Source organism: Pantherophis guttatus, chromosome 2 (genome assembly GCF_059756535.1).
Source record: "Pantherophis guttatus breed Tessera chromosome 2, ASM5975653v1, whole genome shotgun sequence".
NCBI lineage: Eukaryota > Metazoa > Chordata > Lepidosauria > Squamata > Colubridae > Pantherophis > Pantherophis guttatus.
In genome coordinates, this window is record NC_142064.1 from 106,072,977 (window position 1) to 106,091,325 (window position 18,349).

General features: G+C 39.5%; 1 protein-coding gene across 2 annotated transcripts in view; it reads right to left on the bottom strand.

The window, feature by feature from the left end:
• The window catches only part of ATP1A1 (ATPase Na+/K+ transporting subunit alpha 1), a 28,076-nt gene that overhangs the window by 383 nt on the left and 9,344 nt on the right, over positions 1 to 18,349 (bottom strand). For both annotated transcript variants that reach the window (XM_034411152.3, XM_087888374.1), the window contains exons 2-22: positions 14,526 to 14,633; positions 14,067 to 14,126; positions 13,182 to 13,385; positions 12,161 to 12,274; positions 11,903 to 12,037; positions 11,660 to 11,777; positions 10,299 to 10,567; positions 9,992 to 10,190; positions 8,171 to 8,280; positions 6,928 to 7,062; positions 6,485 to 6,677; positions 5,557 to 5,732; positions 5,100 to 5,236; positions 3,921 to 4,071; positions 3,236 to 3,404; positions 2,747 to 2,901; positions 2,424 to 2,547; positions 1,074 to 1,219; positions 814 to 944; positions 542 to 643; positions 220 to 311 (exon numbers count right to left, since the gene is read on the bottom strand). In XM_034411152.3, coding sequence (XP_034267043.1) covers positions 220 to 311; positions 542 to 643; positions 814 to 944; positions 1,074 to 1,219; positions 2,424 to 2,547; positions 2,747 to 2,901; positions 3,236 to 3,404; positions 3,921 to 4,071; positions 5,100 to 5,236; positions 5,557 to 5,732; positions 6,485 to 6,677; positions 6,928 to 7,062; positions 8,171 to 8,280; positions 9,992 to 10,190; positions 10,299 to 10,567; positions 11,660 to 11,777; positions 11,903 to 12,037; positions 12,161 to 12,274; positions 13,182 to 13,385; positions 14,067 to 14,126; positions 14,526 to 14,633 — 3,028 coding nt within the window. The remainder of the gene's footprint in view (positions 1 to 219; positions 312 to 541; positions 644 to 813; positions 945 to 1,073; positions 1,220 to 2,423; positions 2,548 to 2,746; positions 2,902 to 3,235; positions 3,405 to 3,920; positions 4,072 to 5,099; positions 5,237 to 5,556; positions 5,733 to 6,484; positions 6,678 to 6,927; positions 7,063 to 8,170; positions 8,281 to 9,991; positions 10,191 to 10,298; positions 10,568 to 11,659; positions 11,778 to 11,902; positions 12,038 to 12,160; positions 12,275 to 13,181; positions 13,386 to 14,066; positions 14,127 to 14,525; positions 14,634 to 18,349) is intronic.

Here is an 18,349-nt window from a genome sequence, read left to right on the forward strand (position 1 = left end):
CAATACTGAGCTCTCAAAGCACAAGTAAAAAAGTTAGTGTTATAATGTAAATTCATGCCAACACCTGGGCTTCCAAGATACTAAAAGAAACCTGTCTCATTCATAAAATTTATGATGATGATGGTGTACATATATATATATTTATGTTGCCCGTCTGAATCCTTAGAGAGCTTTCTAGATTAGTGCAATGAGTGTATGGCACCTTAGAATGCTACTTACCTCCAGGGCTGCGTCTGAGGATTAGTTTTCTTACTTCATCATAGACAAAGATGAGGAGAGAATAAGGGAAAGCACAAAACCACCACGAAGGTCTGCAAGGTTAAAAAAATAATTGTAGTACATAGCTGTATGACATAATTGATGGTTAGCAAAAGCTCAGAAGCTTCAAAAACAACAACAGAGGAAGCCCAGATCCATTCGTTTAATGCATCACTGAATTAAAAATGATCAAAATTATGCTAAATCCAGTAATAGCAACTGAGGAATAGATGAGCTAATTATCAACTTCAAAGGCCCAACATTACTCAGGTTTATTACTTACTTCAATGGGTACATTCTCAAGGCAACATCCATTCCTGGGCAATAAGAGAGGAAGGCAGCAAGAGCAGTTTCTTCAAAGAGACCAAATATTAGGATCTTGTTCCTGTGGAAGCATTAAGAGATCAAAGTTGATCGTTTGCAAGCTGAAGACATTTTCAGCTTGCAAACATTTTCCCAAGGCTGCTGGCCTACATTACTTCCAAGTTGTGTGATATTCAACAATGCAAGGGCCACAGGAAAAAAAAATACCCTTGTTAAGAGTCTGCTACTTACTTCATTCCTTGCTGGAAGACAGAATTCCTTCTGGTCTTACAGATAACCAAGTCTGCCCACTGTACCACCACAATGCTGACAAAGAATGCTGTGTGGCAAGTGAATTCTACAATTTTCCTTTGCTCATAAGTCTAAAGAAGATTAAGAGGAAAATAATTGGTTATTGGGCTTCCTCCATACTGCCAATGAAACAAAGATCCAATGGGCATGGGGTTTAGTAATGTCTGGTAGTAGTCCTCTTAAGCTAAACACAAACTCACCCACTGCTGTCCATAGCTGTCCTCCACATCATTTACCCATCGGTCATCCCACTTCACTCTAATCCCCAGTAAAGTGGATGGCAAGAAGCCATTCTCTGCAAGGATTACAAAGTATGTGAAGAAGCCACCCAAGGCTTGGATCATCCCTAAATGAATAAAACAGAGGTGAGCAAATGTTAGCAGTACTTTTGGAACACACATTCCGAAAACATGGGCATCTCTTTTGTGTATTATTTTAAAACCATCTCATGAAACTGAAAATATCTCACCATCTTCCAATTAACATAAGTGGGAATTATTTTTGATTTTTGATGATCTATTTGCGTAAAAACAAACTGCATCCTTGTATTAAGGATGAAATATCAGCTACTGCTGTATTGATCTATGTGAAAAAACATACAACACTGCAACTTTCTAAATTCCAGCGAAGTCTATCTTCATCATGTCAAAGGACTACAGTTTTTCTAAGGTCTCTTGCACAATGTAACTGTACAGAGGGCTATGCAAGATGGCCATTCCAGGAACCAGCACTGCCCTCTTAAAGGTACCCACCCAGCTGTTAACCCCTAGTCCCAACATCCAGTTGGTTCCTAATTATCCCCCTAAGTCTCTTACTTATACTCTTTCCCACTGAAGAATTCACCTGTCCTTTCCCTAGTTGTACAATACAATGTACCTTCTTTTGCAGTTTCCCTTAATGATATTAGCTTTCAATATTATTAGCACACTAAATTTCTATAGTATACAGATCATGATTAATGAGCCTCCTTATCAGCCACAATCCTACATACACTAACTAGATTGCTATTAGCAATAGTATTTTTTCATGTGAGAAGTGCAAGAGTGCACACCTTCTCTAGCATGTGAGGAAATACAGAGAAACTGTATCCTTATCAGTAGAAACTGATCTCTGAAAACTAGTCCAGACTGCTCTGGATACTTCAACAGCTGTGGCATCGAATTTCAAGGTGATGTAAGCTACGTTCTATATCTGAGGTTAGAAAATTTGTCACAATGGATAAGGAGGGGTTTCACTGTTTCCCAAGCCCCCTCCCCCCGAGTTAAATTCTAATGTGTAAAAAGTAACTTGGGGGAGGGGGAGAGAAAAATGTAGATAGGAGAAATGCAGAATAGTATGAATGGCATGTCCTGTACCCATTTTAGATTTTATGTTAATTCTTCCAACTTTCCTGCTTACCTTCCATTAAAATAATGCAGTACTTTAAGAAGCCTGCCATCTCTTTTCCCATGTAAAGCATTTGCTAGATTTTTGAGCATTTGCCCTTCCACAAAAAACTGCCATCTCTATTCAACCCCAAGGAGATAGATAGATAGTGCTTTTCCACTTACCAATCTGACCATAAGCCATGCTAATCAGCCTTTCGTTTACAAGTTTGTCTGTCTTGGGGTTTCTGGGCTGTCTCTTCATGATGTCACTTTCTGCTTGCTCATATGCCAGAGATATTGCAGGAACCTTTGGAGCAGGAAAGAGAACTTGCAGAATTAAATTAAGCTTCATAGACTGTATGCTGATTCATATATGAATCAGTATCATCCGCACTGAAAAAGCATTTGGCTTCACTGCAAAAATTGTGCAACAGAAATATACTGTATGTCTCATTCTATGGGGTTGAGGGGATTAGTTGCAATATTAATTAATAAATTTTACTAACCATATCAGTGCCTAAGTCAATGCATAAGATGGTGACTGTTCCCAGCGGTAGGGGGATGTTGGCAATTATGAAGATAAGGAAAGGCGTAATCTCAGGAATGTTACTGGTCAAGGTATAGGCAATTGATTTCTTCAGATTATCAAAAATCAGGCGACCTAAAAATAAAGAGCACTTTAAAATGAAAGCAAATAGAAGATTGTCATACATTTGAGGCTAATCTTCCTTCTTGCACAACTCCTTAGAATACAAAATTTAATTCATTCTAATGAAAGAAGATGATGAAAAATCCTCTGTAGTACAGCATACATTAACAAAAGGCAGATGGAAATGTAGCCAACTGACAAGTGGAGAACATGCTATTTTTCCAAGTACCAAACAGGGAATTTTATATTCTTGTATAAGCACACACAGAATTTGGGGACTCGGACTATAACATGGAAGAGGAGGAAGACAAGTTCTTCAATTTAGAAAACTGAGCTAGATATTTACCTTCTTCAACCCCAGTAACAATAGAAGCAAAGTTGTCATCCAGTAGAATCATGTCAGCTGCCTGTTTAGAGACATCTGACCCAGCAATGCCCATAGCAACACCAATGTCTGCCTTTTTCAAAGCAGGGGAATCGTTCACACCATCTCCAGTGACAGCTACAATAGCACCCTGAAAGATTAAAACAAATTCTTTTTTCTAGACACTTCATTTCAAGGACAGCCTATTTTTTTCCCCTATGAGTTTGGGGAGGTCACACAGTTTAGTGTTAAAGCATATGACTGACACTGAGAGACCAGACTGAATCACCAACTAAAAGTATTTCAGATATTCTCATCTGAAGAAACCTACTGCCAGACAGCAATGGTACACTGGATATGCAGATATAAAGCAGTGAGGCATCAGGAAGTTATGCAGAGCAGATCAATGAAGGGAAAAACCCTGCAGATCTGTAGTGGAAGGTAATGCAAGAGAGATATTTTGGCTATATATATTAAGGCAAGCTTATTAATTAATGATAGAATAGACTCATTACTGAAAGTATCTAAACAGACAGTGGACACCGTCAGGGTTTCATTATACACTGACAATCAGAAGCCGGAGGGGGTAGATCACTTTCAAAGTCTTTACCACTCAGATTTTATATAGAATGGACTGACCAAAATTGCAGGGATCCCCTCTGCTTACCTGCCGTTGGCAGCCTTCTACAATAATAAGCTTCTGTTGTGGAGACGTTCTAGCAAAGACTATTTCTGTATGGTGTTTCAGAATATCATCTAGTTGTTCACTGGTCATATCCTTCAAGTCAGACCCATGAATCACACAGGCTTTGGCATCTCTGTAATTTAAAAGATGGCATATTGAAAAGTTGCAGATTATTCCTTCAAACCTTGCTTTCCAATGAAAATGAAAAGATATCCTTGAAGTTAACGATCAGGTCCCAGTGACTGTGCCCTTGCACTTTTCTTGGCAATACACTGACAGTGCTTTGCTAACTGCACTCTTCCAGTATTTCAATTTCCTAATCTAGCCAACAATCTTGAAATTATCAGGTCATGCCCCAACCAAGTATTTTCCAGGGTTCAACATTGCTTAGCTTCAGAGATTAGCCTCACATTGCTTTGTGCTGCCATCTAATGAAGCAGTGCTCTCCCCCATGCAACTCTGAGCTTGTTTTGCCTTAGGGCTCTGCAAATCATTCTGTGCATGCACAGCCTATGCCCAAACCCATTTCACACATTTTTGTCACAGCATGGAAGGAAACAGAGGCTGTTTTTACAGGTAAAAGTTGCTTAGTGGCAGGGAGTGGTAAGTACCTGGAAAGCTAAAGGGCAGACTGAAGGCAGGGGGGGCCAGTGGGACCATTCTTCACTGAGATAGCAGCAGTGATGGTATCTGAGGGGGATGGGGGCCAGTGGAAGCTCCTGAGGGAAGGAGTACAGAGGACAAGCCCTGCCCTAGTTGCTCATCCACATTTTACTTCATCTGAAACCTAGGACAGTCAAAGTGGTCCAGGTTTCGGCTCTGCCAAACAGGCTAAACTGAAGAAGGTGGCAGAATCACCACAAAGATTTACTTGTTCTGGGTTTGAAGCAAACATTTTCACATTGCGTGTACACACTCTACTTTGCTTTCAAACCTTCAGAAGGACTCAGCTGCCTAAAACAATTAAATACTGTAAACAGCTCTTAATCTGAAAAAAGGAAACAAAATAATATTAAAACCATTTTACTACTTTACTACTTACTTTTTCTCATATCCTACCAACAGATATTGTTAAATGCCAGAATAAACAAATTAATTAGCAGAATTGCTCCAATCCCTCTCAGAAATGCTCCACATTTTTCACTCTAGCTGGTCCAATACCTGGGGTTGACCTGGTTGACAGGGATGTTGAGGCGAAGAGCAATATCTTCCACGGTCTCATTTCCCTCAGAGATGATGCCTACACCCTTGGCAATAGCTTTTGCTGTGATAGGATGGTCTCCTGTCACCATAATGACCTACATGATGAAACAAATCAACCTCAGCAAGTGCAATGAAGACAAGGCCTAGAAGTCTTTTCAAATGTCCCTTGCCTGACCCGAGCAGCAACAAATAAGCTGGTGCTGATGTCAATCGTTCAAGAGAAACAGAACAATCAGCAATAACCATAACCTTTTGAGATGGAAAGGGAGGCTACCAACAGGCCTAGTTTATCTCTTCGTCTCCACCAGCCTCATCCTTTATCTGTAAAGCTACCAAACATAGCTCCCTTTTCAGTTATTTGGTGTTGTACTTAGCCTTAAATATTTGAGGGGAGAGGTTAGTGATGCACTTTTACCTTTATTCCAGCACTTCTGCATTTGCCAACAGCATCAGGCACAGCAGCACGAGGAGGATCAATCATAGAAATTAAACCAACAAAACACAGCTTCTCTACAGGGAAGTTCACCTCATCTGTATCAAATTGGAAGTCTTCAGGAAACTGTTCATCAGGCAGAGCCAGGTGACAGAAGCCTGGAAGAAATCCCATTTCAGTTATTTGTAGACAAACACACTAGGGCAGACATTCAGCAATGATTATTAATGATTAAATTGCCCAGTTGTGCATTTGACATGGGCACTTAGGAGGAAAATATTCAGCTGGGGACCCTCTCTGCCACATTACTGTAGTGAGTGCTTGACCATGACATCCAAGCCATATCATCATCTTAAGTGATAGTAGTTCAAGCACTTCTCACCCACTGTTTAAGTATTTTCATCATAGTTTACAAGCATTTCATGCAATCTCTTGGCTATAAGGTAAGCCAGCTGGTAATGGAGTCCATAGGGATGGGGGTGAGGTCAGGAAGGCTGTCAAAAGAGATAAGATGGTAGACAAAGCAATGCAATTAAAGCCCCACCTCTGGGGTAGAGCTGTGGTGGCGCAGTGGTTAGAGTGCAGTACTGCAAGCTACTTCTGCTAACTGCCGGCTGCCTGCAATTTGGCAGTTCGAATCTTATTGATTCAAGGTTGACTCAGCCTTCCATCCTTCCGAGGTGGGTAAAATGAGGACCCAAATTGTTGAAGGCAATATGCTGACTCTGTAAACCGCTTAGAGAGGGTTGTAAAGCACTGTAAAGCGGTATGTAAGTCTAAGTGCTATTGCTATTAACTGCACTGCCACAACTACTCTTTTGCCTTTTTAGGGCCCTATAGAGATCATGGCTGACTGACAGATTATTCTGAGAGAAGAAGGAACAAACAAGAATTCAGTCAGGCATCTTACCCAGAACTCTCTCCCCCAAGCCTCCCAACTCAAGATAGGCATTCTGAAATGCATCTTTGGCCTCCTCATCCAAGGGAACTTCTTTTCCATGCATCAGGATGGAATTGCAACGGTCGAGAATTCTCTCTGGTGCACCTTTCATCACCAATAGATATCGTGATTCTGACGTGTTTGGATTCTTGTGAATTGACAGCTGCATATTTTTAATAACAGTGTTAGTTAACTGCCTTTTGGATGGTATTTCATACACTGGTTTGGAATATGCCTTGCAGATGACAAACACAGAGAGCAAAAGAATAGAACCCTCCCAGCCAGAGCTATAATCTGATTGATACATAATTTAGTTTAACTGAGTTTGAGATAAACAGCAACACAGCTCAACATAAAAGATACTGAATTTGTTCCCAGGGAATGCCTCTGTGCAAAAAGCAGGGATTTCTTACTTGGTATTTATTGGTAGAGTTGAATGGGATCTCCACTACTTTGGGGTTCTTCTCCCTCAGTTCCTTGACAGATCCACAGCAAAGTTCAATGCATTTTAGAAGTGCAGATTCAGAAGCATCTCCTGCCACTGCTCTCTATCAAATGACACAGCAGTTCACAATAAGGATTTGAAATCTTTTGAAGGCAATTCAACCACCACCACCACCACCACCATCACCACCACCCCACTTTCAAAATAAGCTTAACTTTATCAACAAGACACATTTCAACATTCTCTGAGAGAAAACCAGTTAGGTTTCTTATTTTAAAAAAGAGGCTAGTGTTAAGTAGAAACTAACAAAAGTAAATATTTTTGCAGCAATACTGTAAAGAGAAGATAGGCAGGCTTGATAATAATTATAGAGTGGAACAGAACATGCTCAGCACTAAGAGAGGGCATAAGCCATCTGTAAATAACTTTAAAAAAACATATGATACCTCAAGTCTCTTTAAGTTCTTTTTACAAGTTACTCTCAAGTAGTTAAAATGCATGTTCTCTTATTGCTGCTTGCCTATAAGTAGTTTGTTTTGCTGATGATATACCAGACTTGTATCATCTCCATTTCATTGAAATTTAAGGCAATCCAGAAGCCTTAGATGATGGAGCATTATACGATTGATAAATTTCATGTGTTTGTTGACTGCCAAGATCAGGCAGTTTGTCCAGCACTTTGCAAATCACAAGATCTAATTACCTATCCAGTGTGGGTTTTTCTCAGTTTAGGGGGCATCATTGTACTGTCCTTCTTGTATCACAGTTTAAAAAAACTACTGTTGGAAGAAATTTTCTTCTGTCATGGATAGAATTTTCAATAGATTCTTGATCTATGCACAAAATTTGTGAACTAAATTTCCATTCAAGTCTTTAGTAACCCTAATCAACAACACTGCATGCCATAAGACAGAGGTGTCAAACTGGATTTCTTCGAGGGCTGGATCAGCATTGTTGTTCTCCGGGCTAGTGGTGGGGGAAGTGGGAGGGAGATGGGATGGATGCCTCCTGCACCACCCTGCGGGCAAAACGGGGCGTGGGGGGGAAATGATGCTCATATTAAAGATGTTGGAATGTTGCCTTTTCTACTAGCAGAAACATTCTTATTTTCCAAGATGCCTTTTCTTTATGCTGCTTCACATTAACTGCAAGGCCACAGATGGTAGACAAATATGTGCAACTATGGCAACTGAACCAAGGGATTAACTCACCTTCAAAATGGGAACATTTTCTTGGTTAGCCTGAAATACAGCCCGGTTACATAGTCCTGCAATCTTGGCTAAAGCAGTCCATGTTGGAGATGTTTTGTCAAAAGAAGCACCTAAAGGGAAGGAACCCATATGCTGTACACAATTCCATGCTCAAATCAGCATGCAATTAATTTCCTCTGCCACACTTTCCCCTTGTTTGATTTAAAGCTATTATGCCAGGCACAGTGGAGCAAAATCCCTCTCACAAGTTCTTGATTACAAGCTTAAATGCAGAAGAAAGATCCCTTCCTGGTCCACCACAGCTCTTAACAATAGCTGTAGGACTTCAGTCTTGATTAACTACCTTCTACATTTTCAGACAAACTGATCATTGCTTCTGTATCTAGAAAGAATAATTTAAGGTTCATTCTTCTAGACATAAACAATTAGGCTTGTGAAGAACTCCCTGGGTAATCATGTGTTTGTTTACACCATACATACTTTACTGATCTTTTCTTTTTAACAATAGTCTGTGGATTTATTTATTTAGTATGGTATTGCAATCCATGTTGCTATGTTAGTTGGTTACAGTAAAAGCAAATGGTAGGCTGCATATATGAAAATACTTATTACAATAGAAGGAGAATAATTATATAGCTTCAAAATATATGGAAAAATACATCAAATAAATCTATTTTCTCCCCGTTTTTCATTTTCAATTAAAAATGTTGGCCAAGCAGGATAAAGGATAAATATCTAATGTTATCTTTCCCATAGTGGTTTATGAAGAGTGAAGGATAAACTCATAACTTGATTGTTGTTTTCCATCAATTTTATGGAAAAGGCAGGGGGAATCCAAAAGGTCTCTTCTACTCCACTGGGTAAGAAACAATACACTACTCTCTATTATATAGGGATGAGGATGGTTGGGAAAAACCTCGATATTATAAGCCTTCAAAAAGTAGGATGAAAATTCTGGAGAGGCTTATTTCCAGCTCTTTATCCTTTCATTATAGTGACTTGCTCCTCTCCTTTGTCCATGCAAGTAGAGAGAAATATTGCTCTTCAAATGACAAGATTTTAGAATTAATGGAATTTAGAATTTATTTTTTCTCTGCAATTAAACAATCAACAAAATAATATTCTTCAATCAATGATCAACTTTTTTCAAATATATTTTATGTTTAATATTGTGCTTTAATATGGGGTTTTGTGTTCTGAAAAACCCTATTCTTAAATGGTTGTTTCAGATGAGTCTAAATCAGTGCTTCTCAACCTTGGCAACTTTAACATTTTTTTAAATTTTATTTTGATTTATATGCCGCCCTTCTCCAGAGACTCAGGGCGGCTTACAGTGCATTAAGCAATAGCCTTCATACTTTTGTATATATTTATACAAAGTCAGCTTATTGCCCCCACAATCTGGGTCCTCAGTTTACCTTCCTTTGAAAGGATGGAAGTCAACCTTGAGCCTGGTGAGATTTGAACTTGCAGTAATTGCAGGCAGCTGATGTTAATAACAGTGCTTTAGTCTGCTGCGCCACCAGAGCTCTTGGGCTTCAATTCCCAGAATTATCTAGCCAACATGGCAGGGCTGGCTGGGTAATTCTGGGAGTTGAAGTCTACTCCTCTTAAAGTTGCCAAGATTGAGAAACACTAATCAAGATTGACTTAAAACTGTATGTGAAGCATTGCAAATGTATTCTTTTTGGCTATTTTGGAGACAAAACAGAAGTTTTTACATATGGCTAGAAAGCTAGGCTGCCGGTTTGAACAAGTATTATCTTGACTATTAGCAGAAAGCAGTACCAAATTATCTCTTAAAGAAATCAGGCATCTTACCACTCTGGTTTTCTGTTGTGTCAGCTTCATGGATCTGGTTATCGAACCACATATGGGCAACAGTCATGCGGTTCTGGGTCAGGGTGCCTGTTTTGTCAGAACAGATTGTAGAAGTAGAGCCCAGAGTCTCCACAGCTTCTAAGTTCTTCACAAGACAATTCTTACGAGCCATGCGCTTGGCTGTGAGTGTCAGACATACCTACAAAATGAGGAAAGGGGAGATGAAGGCTGCCTTCCATCACAATTTATATTTCCTCAGATCTTTTATTAAGAAGAGTGTGCTAATCTCCTCTTTATGGCAACTTACTGTCACTGTAGCAAGCAGACCCTCAGGGACATTGGCAACAATGATGCCGATAAGAAATATTACAGCTTCTAGCCAAGTGTACTCGAGGATCAATGAGAGGATAAAAAAGGAAACACCCAGGAACACAGCCACACCAGTAATTATGTGGATAAAATGCTCAATCTCCGCAGCAATGGGAGTCTGTCCCCCTTCCAACCCAGAAGCCAATGAAGCAATGCGGCCCATCACAGTTCGATCACCAGTGTTGATGACTACACCACGGGCAGTACCTGAAAATCACAAGAAGGATTGTAATTAAACTCTCCCTTTTCTCTGTGTTATGTGCAATGCAAGCATAATACACAATTTTGGCTTTCAGCACAAACAAGGACATCTCTTCAGATGTTTCCCAGTCAAGTAGTTCAAAGATATTGCAAATGGTGGTACACATTTTCATCCCTCATGTATTAAGAATGTTTTAAAAACTTTTATTTATTCTTGTTCTTTTTCCTCCTTGCAAAACTTGTCCCCATATAGACATGATAGAAGATTCTTTGACAAAGCTTTCAGGTACAGCTACAGAAATGATGTTCCAGCAATAATACCGTGTTTCCCTGAAAATACAACCTACCCTGAAAACAAGCCCTAGACCAATTTTCATGCCTGCATTTAATATAAGCTCTACCCCAAAATAAGCCCTAGTTAAGCCTGCCCAGGTGGGGCAAGGTGTAGGCGTAAAAATCAAGCTTGGGTGGGGTGGAGCTGCCCCACGCACACCGCACACACTTACCTTAGGACTGCCACAGTGGCCTCCCATGCCCCAACATGTTGTGCCACTGTCTGACTTCTTCTGTGGCCACTTGTGGCCAGACGCCATGTGGCACATTGCGCTGGTGCCGCAAGGCTTGTTGCACTGCCGCCACCACTCACATCCACAATGGCACAATGCGCCATACAGCCTCCTGCCGTGAGCGGCGGCTCCAGCATGACAAGCCATACAGTGTCTGGCTGCAAGCGGCCACAGAAGTCAGGCAGTGGCGCAACAGGTGTTGGGGTATGGGATGCATGACTGCAGTGGTCCTAAGGAAGCAAGTAAGACATTCCCCGAAAACAAAACCTGGTGCTTATTTTGGGGCCGAAAAGAAAATAAGACCTGGTCTTATTTTTGGGGAAACATGGTAAATTCATGCTTTAGTTCAAAAAGATATAAAAAACCCCAATTGCAACCACTCTTTACATCCATCAGTTCTAAAATGTGCTAATAGAAGACATGATTTGCTAAGACGTTTCCTAATTTCTCCTTGAACAATCTATTATTTCTAGATTTGAGAACTGCTGTATCCTAACAGCCTTGTTGGTCAAATATTGGAAATTATATTTACCTTCAACACAATTAGTGGAAAAAAATGCAATATTTCTGGTCTCTAGTGGGTTATCATTTGTACAATCTGGAGACCTTGTCTGAGGTTCTGATTCACCTGTGAGAGATGAATTGTCCACCTGCAGGAGAAAAAGAAAAAAGTGCACATATGGTTTTATGGAGACACTGAGTGATGCCATGCCTGGATCCTCTGCGGGACTTCTAGTACAGTTTCTTCATTTTTACTCCTTGAAGATATTCATACCTTACATCCATTAGCTGAAATAATTCTCAAATCAGCTGGGATTCTGTCTCCTCCCTTCACCTCCACTAGGTCTCCAACAGCTACACCTTCAGCATTGATGCTCAGTTTCTCCCCATTTCGGATTACCAAAGCTTGCTGCAAGAAGAAGCAATGTTCAGTGACTATATAGGACAGCTCCATTACCAATGTGATCAAATATACATTAATAAATTGTAACATGTATTTTTTAAAAAATCTGAAATCTCAGCACTTTCATACCTGAGGCACCATGTTTTTGAAGGATTCCATGATCTTTGAACTCTTTGCTTCTTGATAGTAAGAGAAGCACCCAGTTATGATGACAACAGCAGCCAGCACAACACCTAGATATAACTACAAGTATATACAAGTATATGTGTCAGTCTTTTAAGTGATATTATTTATTCACACAAACCTCAATAAATTCTGCTCTGAGTTTGCAACATTAATTGTAGGCAATTATTTTAACAACAATGTTCCCAATGATTATGCTGATGAAAAGAATATATGAAGAGAAGAATTTAAAGAAGAAGAAAAAGGAGGACAGCAAACTATTTTCAGGTCAGAGGGAGAAGGGGCCATAACTTAATCTAATTCTTAAATTAAACAATATGAGAGAAACCCGTTGTGAAATTTTAAGATTTTGATGTTGAAATAGGCCCACCCTAAACTTAGCTGGCAATGGCACTAGAAATACACAAATCAAGCTTTTACAGGCTGATCACAGATGTGTCATGCAGAAACCTGAGTTCAAAGGGCAAAATGTAATTTGAGCATGTGTAGTGGACATGTAGCACTTGTAGGGACCATCTTAAAGTAACTCGGCTTGGATTGCTGAATTCTGTAGTTGCTATATAATCTTGGGAAAAGAGGCATCTGGTTTAAGATGAATTTATGGGCAATACACAAACACTCTTAAATCATATTTTCAACTCCCACCTGGATTGCTGTTTAGCCTTAGATCATAGCCACCATGTTTATACTTACTCCAAGAGAAACGAAAGCCATAGCCAATAAGGATAAATCAAAACTTTAGTATTTTATGTTTTCAGGAGAATATAACCTTCCCCCAATTCTGGACAACTGTAAGTAGCTTTGAAGTAAAATCTTCCAGCAGCCTCTTCTGACAGACTTATAACCTTGAGGCACACAGCCAATGTGTTGACATATCATGATTTCCCATGATATCTAAACTGGGCTATTCAGTCATATCTCCCATTTTTAATCCCTTCCCCTCCCCTCCCCACCCCACCCCACGTACATTGTCATTATTAGGCTCTTCTCCTGTTGCAGCTTGAATACCAAACGCCAGAAAACAAAGAAGAGCTCCAATCCAAAGCAGAAGGGAGAAGCCTCCAAAGAGCTGCCGGCAGAATTTAACCCATTCTGGGGTTGTGGGAGGGGGAGTGAGAGCATTAAGGCCATCTCGAGCCAGGATTTCTGCAGCCCGTGCAGGAGTCAGTCCCTAAGACACAGAAAGGGAATGAGGAATTGAATTACAGAAATGCAACATGGTGGTTACTAGAGTGTGCTATAGTTGTCACACTGTAACATAGCAGAATTGCTTTCTTAAGTAACAGAGAAACGTCAGTTTTTCATTCATTCATATTTTCAAAACAACTTTTTCCAAATAACCTTAGTCATTGAAAAATATGTTCCTTTTACCTACTACAATTATTTGAATGTTGCCTGCTTGAGCTATTTCATCTTATAATAATGGATTAAAATGCATGAAACCCAAAACATTAAAAACATTAAATCTAATTAAAAAAACCTGTTGCTTTCCAATATTTTCACTGATAAAAAACCACAGTCCTTAATATTATAATTACCATAATACTATCTATTTCAAGTATGTGACAGTCATAACCTATGAATGATAGTAATAACATTAACAGAGTTGGAAGAGATCTTGGAGGTCTATATATAATATATATTATAAAAATGATCTTGAAAAGCTAGATTATCATAGAATGATCCTCTAACATCATTCACAATGATTCAATGGCAGCAGCATTTCACAAAAATGCTCAAATCAAGTTGGGGAAGAGAATATAACTTCTGAATTATGACAAGAACATGAACCTGTTGCCAAGCATTTTGTACTGTCAAAGCAGAAAACTCCATCCAGACTTGACCAACTTACCCGGCTGAGATCAGTTCCATATTTGCGATGAAGTTCATCAAGGCTGAGTTTGTGATCATCCTGCAAAGTCAAAAAGACTAGTGAAGCCACATTTAGGTATCCAAGGATATTATCAATATATTGATGGAGTTTAACCGTAACAATTTCTGGAAAGAATTCCAAGTCGATAAACAAATTAAGTTTACCTAAAGTTTAAGCCTGGGTATGTCAAGGGGGAAGAAGGCACTATATGGTGTCAATTACCAAATCATCATTTTACTACCCTACATCCAGAGTTTTGATGACAGTGAGATGGCAAATTCTCTAAGCCAATTTGGAATACTATTAAAATCCATCATAGATCCAAAATGGTCCAATCCAAGGTAGTCAACGTAAAAGTCAGAAAATTGACAATTCATGCCAGCTTAAGCATTATGTTAATTTCTTCATCCCTACACTGTGGACAAAAATTGTTCTTACCAGTGAAACTTCTTTTTTTAGTTCATCCATATCCTTTTCTTTTTTTCCTTTTTTCTTCTTTGCTCCATTCTCAGATGTAGCTGCAGGTTCATACTTGTCACGTCCAGTCTATATGAAAGTCAGAGACACAATAAAAGAACTGTCTTACACTGAACCAGGTCATTACTTTTATTTTATTTTAGTTATTTGAATTTATTTACCACCCAATTCCAACTGACTAACCTATGCAGTTCTGTATTTTCAACTTCTGATCAGCCTTTCCAGGGCTTTGGACAGAGGTTCTAATGCTACATCTCCCCCTCAGAGATCTTTGCTCTTTTATGTAAAAATCCTAAAAACAATCATTATAGGATACTCAACCCTTCTCAAATTTCACAACATATTAAAAACAATGGTCTGTAATGTGCACAGAAGCCTACTGCACATGTCACAAAACACAATCATAAGACTTCATTTGTAAAGCTGATTTTCATCACTCTTGGGGCATAATACTAAGGTGTTTGGAGCCTGAGTATGGTTCAGGATGAATATCTATGCTTTGAAATAGTGTCTGTATCAGGGGTGTCAAACTCAATTTCATTGAGAGCCGCATCAGGATTGTGTTTGACCTTGGGGGGCTGGGGTGGGCTCGGTCAGCTTGATATCACTCGTGTCAGGGGTGCCTGTGGTGGCCCGAGCGCTCTGCCAGAGAAAACAGGCTCTAGAGCTCCATTTTTGCTGGCAGAGGCACCATGGGCCGGTCCTTTCCTGTTTCCAGGATGGCCCCGAGGGCCAGATATAAGCACCCCGCGGGCCGCATACAGCCCACGGGTCTTGCGTTTGACACCTCTGGTCTGATACAGCATTATTTCTGACCAGTTAGCAAAATAAAAACTCAGAGATAACTGCTTTTTAAAGTGCTTATACTACCGGCTTGTTTCATACATGACACTACCGATAATATAGTCTGCTTGATTACAGTATAGCCTGCCCAGCTAATCATAGTTAAAACATATAACTACATCATACAATTATAGTCATGGTATTAGGCTACTCACTTCTGGATAAGGGAGTAATTTAATAAAAATAAATACAGCATATAAGAAGCCTTAGAAAACATTATTGACTATACATTTGAGGTTAGAGAGATGGTTCTTTAATCTTACTATACCATTTGGAATGTTGCAGGATCCAGTCTGGGTTGGTCACTGGTCTGAGATCAGAGGTTGTCTTCCAAGCTTTTGAACTCATCCTGGAGCCCATCCTCAGGGAATTTCTTAGAGATGGGCTCCGGCATGAGTCCGAAAGCTCGGAAGACAAAATCTCTGATCCCAGTGAGCGACCCAGATTGAATCCTGCAACATTATCCTGGGGCACATACACTCGTCTTCATTCATTTGGAATGTATTTCATGTAATGGGTAAATGTAATGTACTGTTACACATAAATACTTCAGTCCTAAAAATTTCCTCTTTCCAGAAACATCCTATTTTGAAAGGCAGCATGTGCATTTTTAAGTTAAATCAAATGCAAATATTAATAAAAAATTAATTAGTTCTGCGTCTTATTATTTGAACTGCAACTGCCTTATGTATAATGCCTTTGTTTCAAGGAGATTACCGTAAGTTGTTTTTAATCCATTTTTTTTCTTAAGAATGGTAGTTTCTAAGATCAGTATGTACAAATATTTACAAATCCTATAATGAAGGAACAAACTTTAAACTGAACAATGATCTAGACAGGACATTTAAATAAATATTTTTACTATATCAGATAGACCATGAGGAAGAAAAACAAAAGAACTCAGGTCATTTTGAATTTAGCCACTATTTTTACTCATATTCTGCTCCAAGGACTTTTCCATCTCTCCCAACAGCTATTATTTGAGGAGTATGTGAAAACTACAGTACTGACTGCATTCCAAGGACTAGGACTGCATAGATCAGGATGGCTTCTTTCCCATTCCTCTCTAGACATTCATCCTTCCTCTAACTCAGGGGTCGGCAACTTTAAACATTCAAAGAGCCATTTGGACCCATTTCCCACCGAAAAGAAAACACCGGGAGCCACAAAGATCCTAACCGGAAGCTCCCCGTTCAATTCTGGAGCTAACTGGAAGTCCGGTTCCCCCCACCATAGTCTCCTCCTAGCGCGGTGTCTGTCCTAACTGAAAGCCCTATCAATTGTGGAACCAACCGGAAATCCCGCCCCTTGCCTTAGAGTTTCCTCCTGGTGCACCGTGCTCCCCCCCCAACCAGAAGGTCCTCTCAAAATTGTGGTGCAGATCGGTGACCGCGAACTGCAACAGAAGGATGAAAGAGCCACATGTGGCTCCAGAGCCGCGGGTTGCTGACCCCTGCTCTAACTGTTGCTTGCAGGGTCCTGCCTGGATCCTGATACCGTCCTTCGGGAGAAGGGCAGTATAGAAATAAAATTAATAAATAAAAATAAATAAAAACTCTTCCTAGTCTTTATCATTTGTGACTCCTGAGTCACAAATGCTCTATTTCACACATACTTTATTTCACAAATACAGTGAAGGGTTTAATTAATGTTTTAAAATTTTATTTCTTAGCATATTCTTGAAAGGGGAAGCCTTAAGAATAGAAGTGCTGAGATTTAACATAATGGAAAACTAAGTTCCCTGCTCCTCCTGTTGCCTAAGAAGGTAAACAGGGCCGCTCACACTTTTAAATAAATTGCGGAAAATCTGGGTCTGGTTGCCAATGGTATCCTTCATAAAGCTTTGCAGAAGTTATGATATTATCAAGAGAAAATGGAGCCCAGATACCTGGGTAAAGCATTATAGGACATTCAAGGAATAGTACTTTGTTCATGTTTTTCACACACTCGGGGCTATGGAACATTTTGAAGATCACTGAGAGCTGGAATGGAGCTTTTGTTCTCTGCCCCTTATCTGTTAGAAGGTAAAGCAGCGCTGAACATTCCTGACATTCCCTTCATTGTATTGTTTCCCTTCTTAAAAGAGGGGAAGGGGAAAATTTTCAAAAAAGAAAACGTCTACATTCTTTGGAAGAATGGCATTTCAGTTACCCCAACTGCTTATTTTAAATACAAGGAAAAAATCTTAGATTATCATCAGGTAAGGGCACAGGAAACTGTTTCAGTCAGAATCACTTTATTTTCCCCATACACACACATTTCAATTTAAAAGGGAGCACAATCAACAATTGTTATTTTAATGCCCCCAATTCTCTTCCTCCTCCTCCTCCTCCTCACCATTTCAGAACACACATTCCTCCCCTGAACTACATGAACTACTGGCTTGAATTCAAATCCTTTGTGTAATATCATGGCTGAACAATTGCTTTCAAAATTTTCTGTATCACTATATGCTGATATTTAATTTAGATGAAGCACTGGAGTAGCACTTACCTACTTCCTTACTATGCAATTCAATCTACAACAGGGCAGTGTACTGGACACAATTAATCAGGAGGATAAGGTCTTATTTAATCCACTACTTTCTGGTAAATATGCAAGAAATTCCTCCAATTAAGATCAAGCCCGGGCAGAACAGGGATTAGGATGCCTGCAACTAGGATTTTGTACTTAAACAAACATTAGTCCATGATTGCGTATAAGGAAGGAAAATTGATCCAAGTATTCAATAAAATACAGCAAAGTTGCTTAATTACCAGACCCACAGTAGATTTGTTAATTAAGCTCTTCAATATTAAAGGATGTGCTTAGTCATGTGATATATTCACCCAAATGGCAAAGTCTGCCCATACATGTAATTTTAGAAGTACAGTCAAAATATTTACTTATGCAAAAATTATGGTACTGTTGTAACTCAGGCTATGCAAAACAATATTACACAC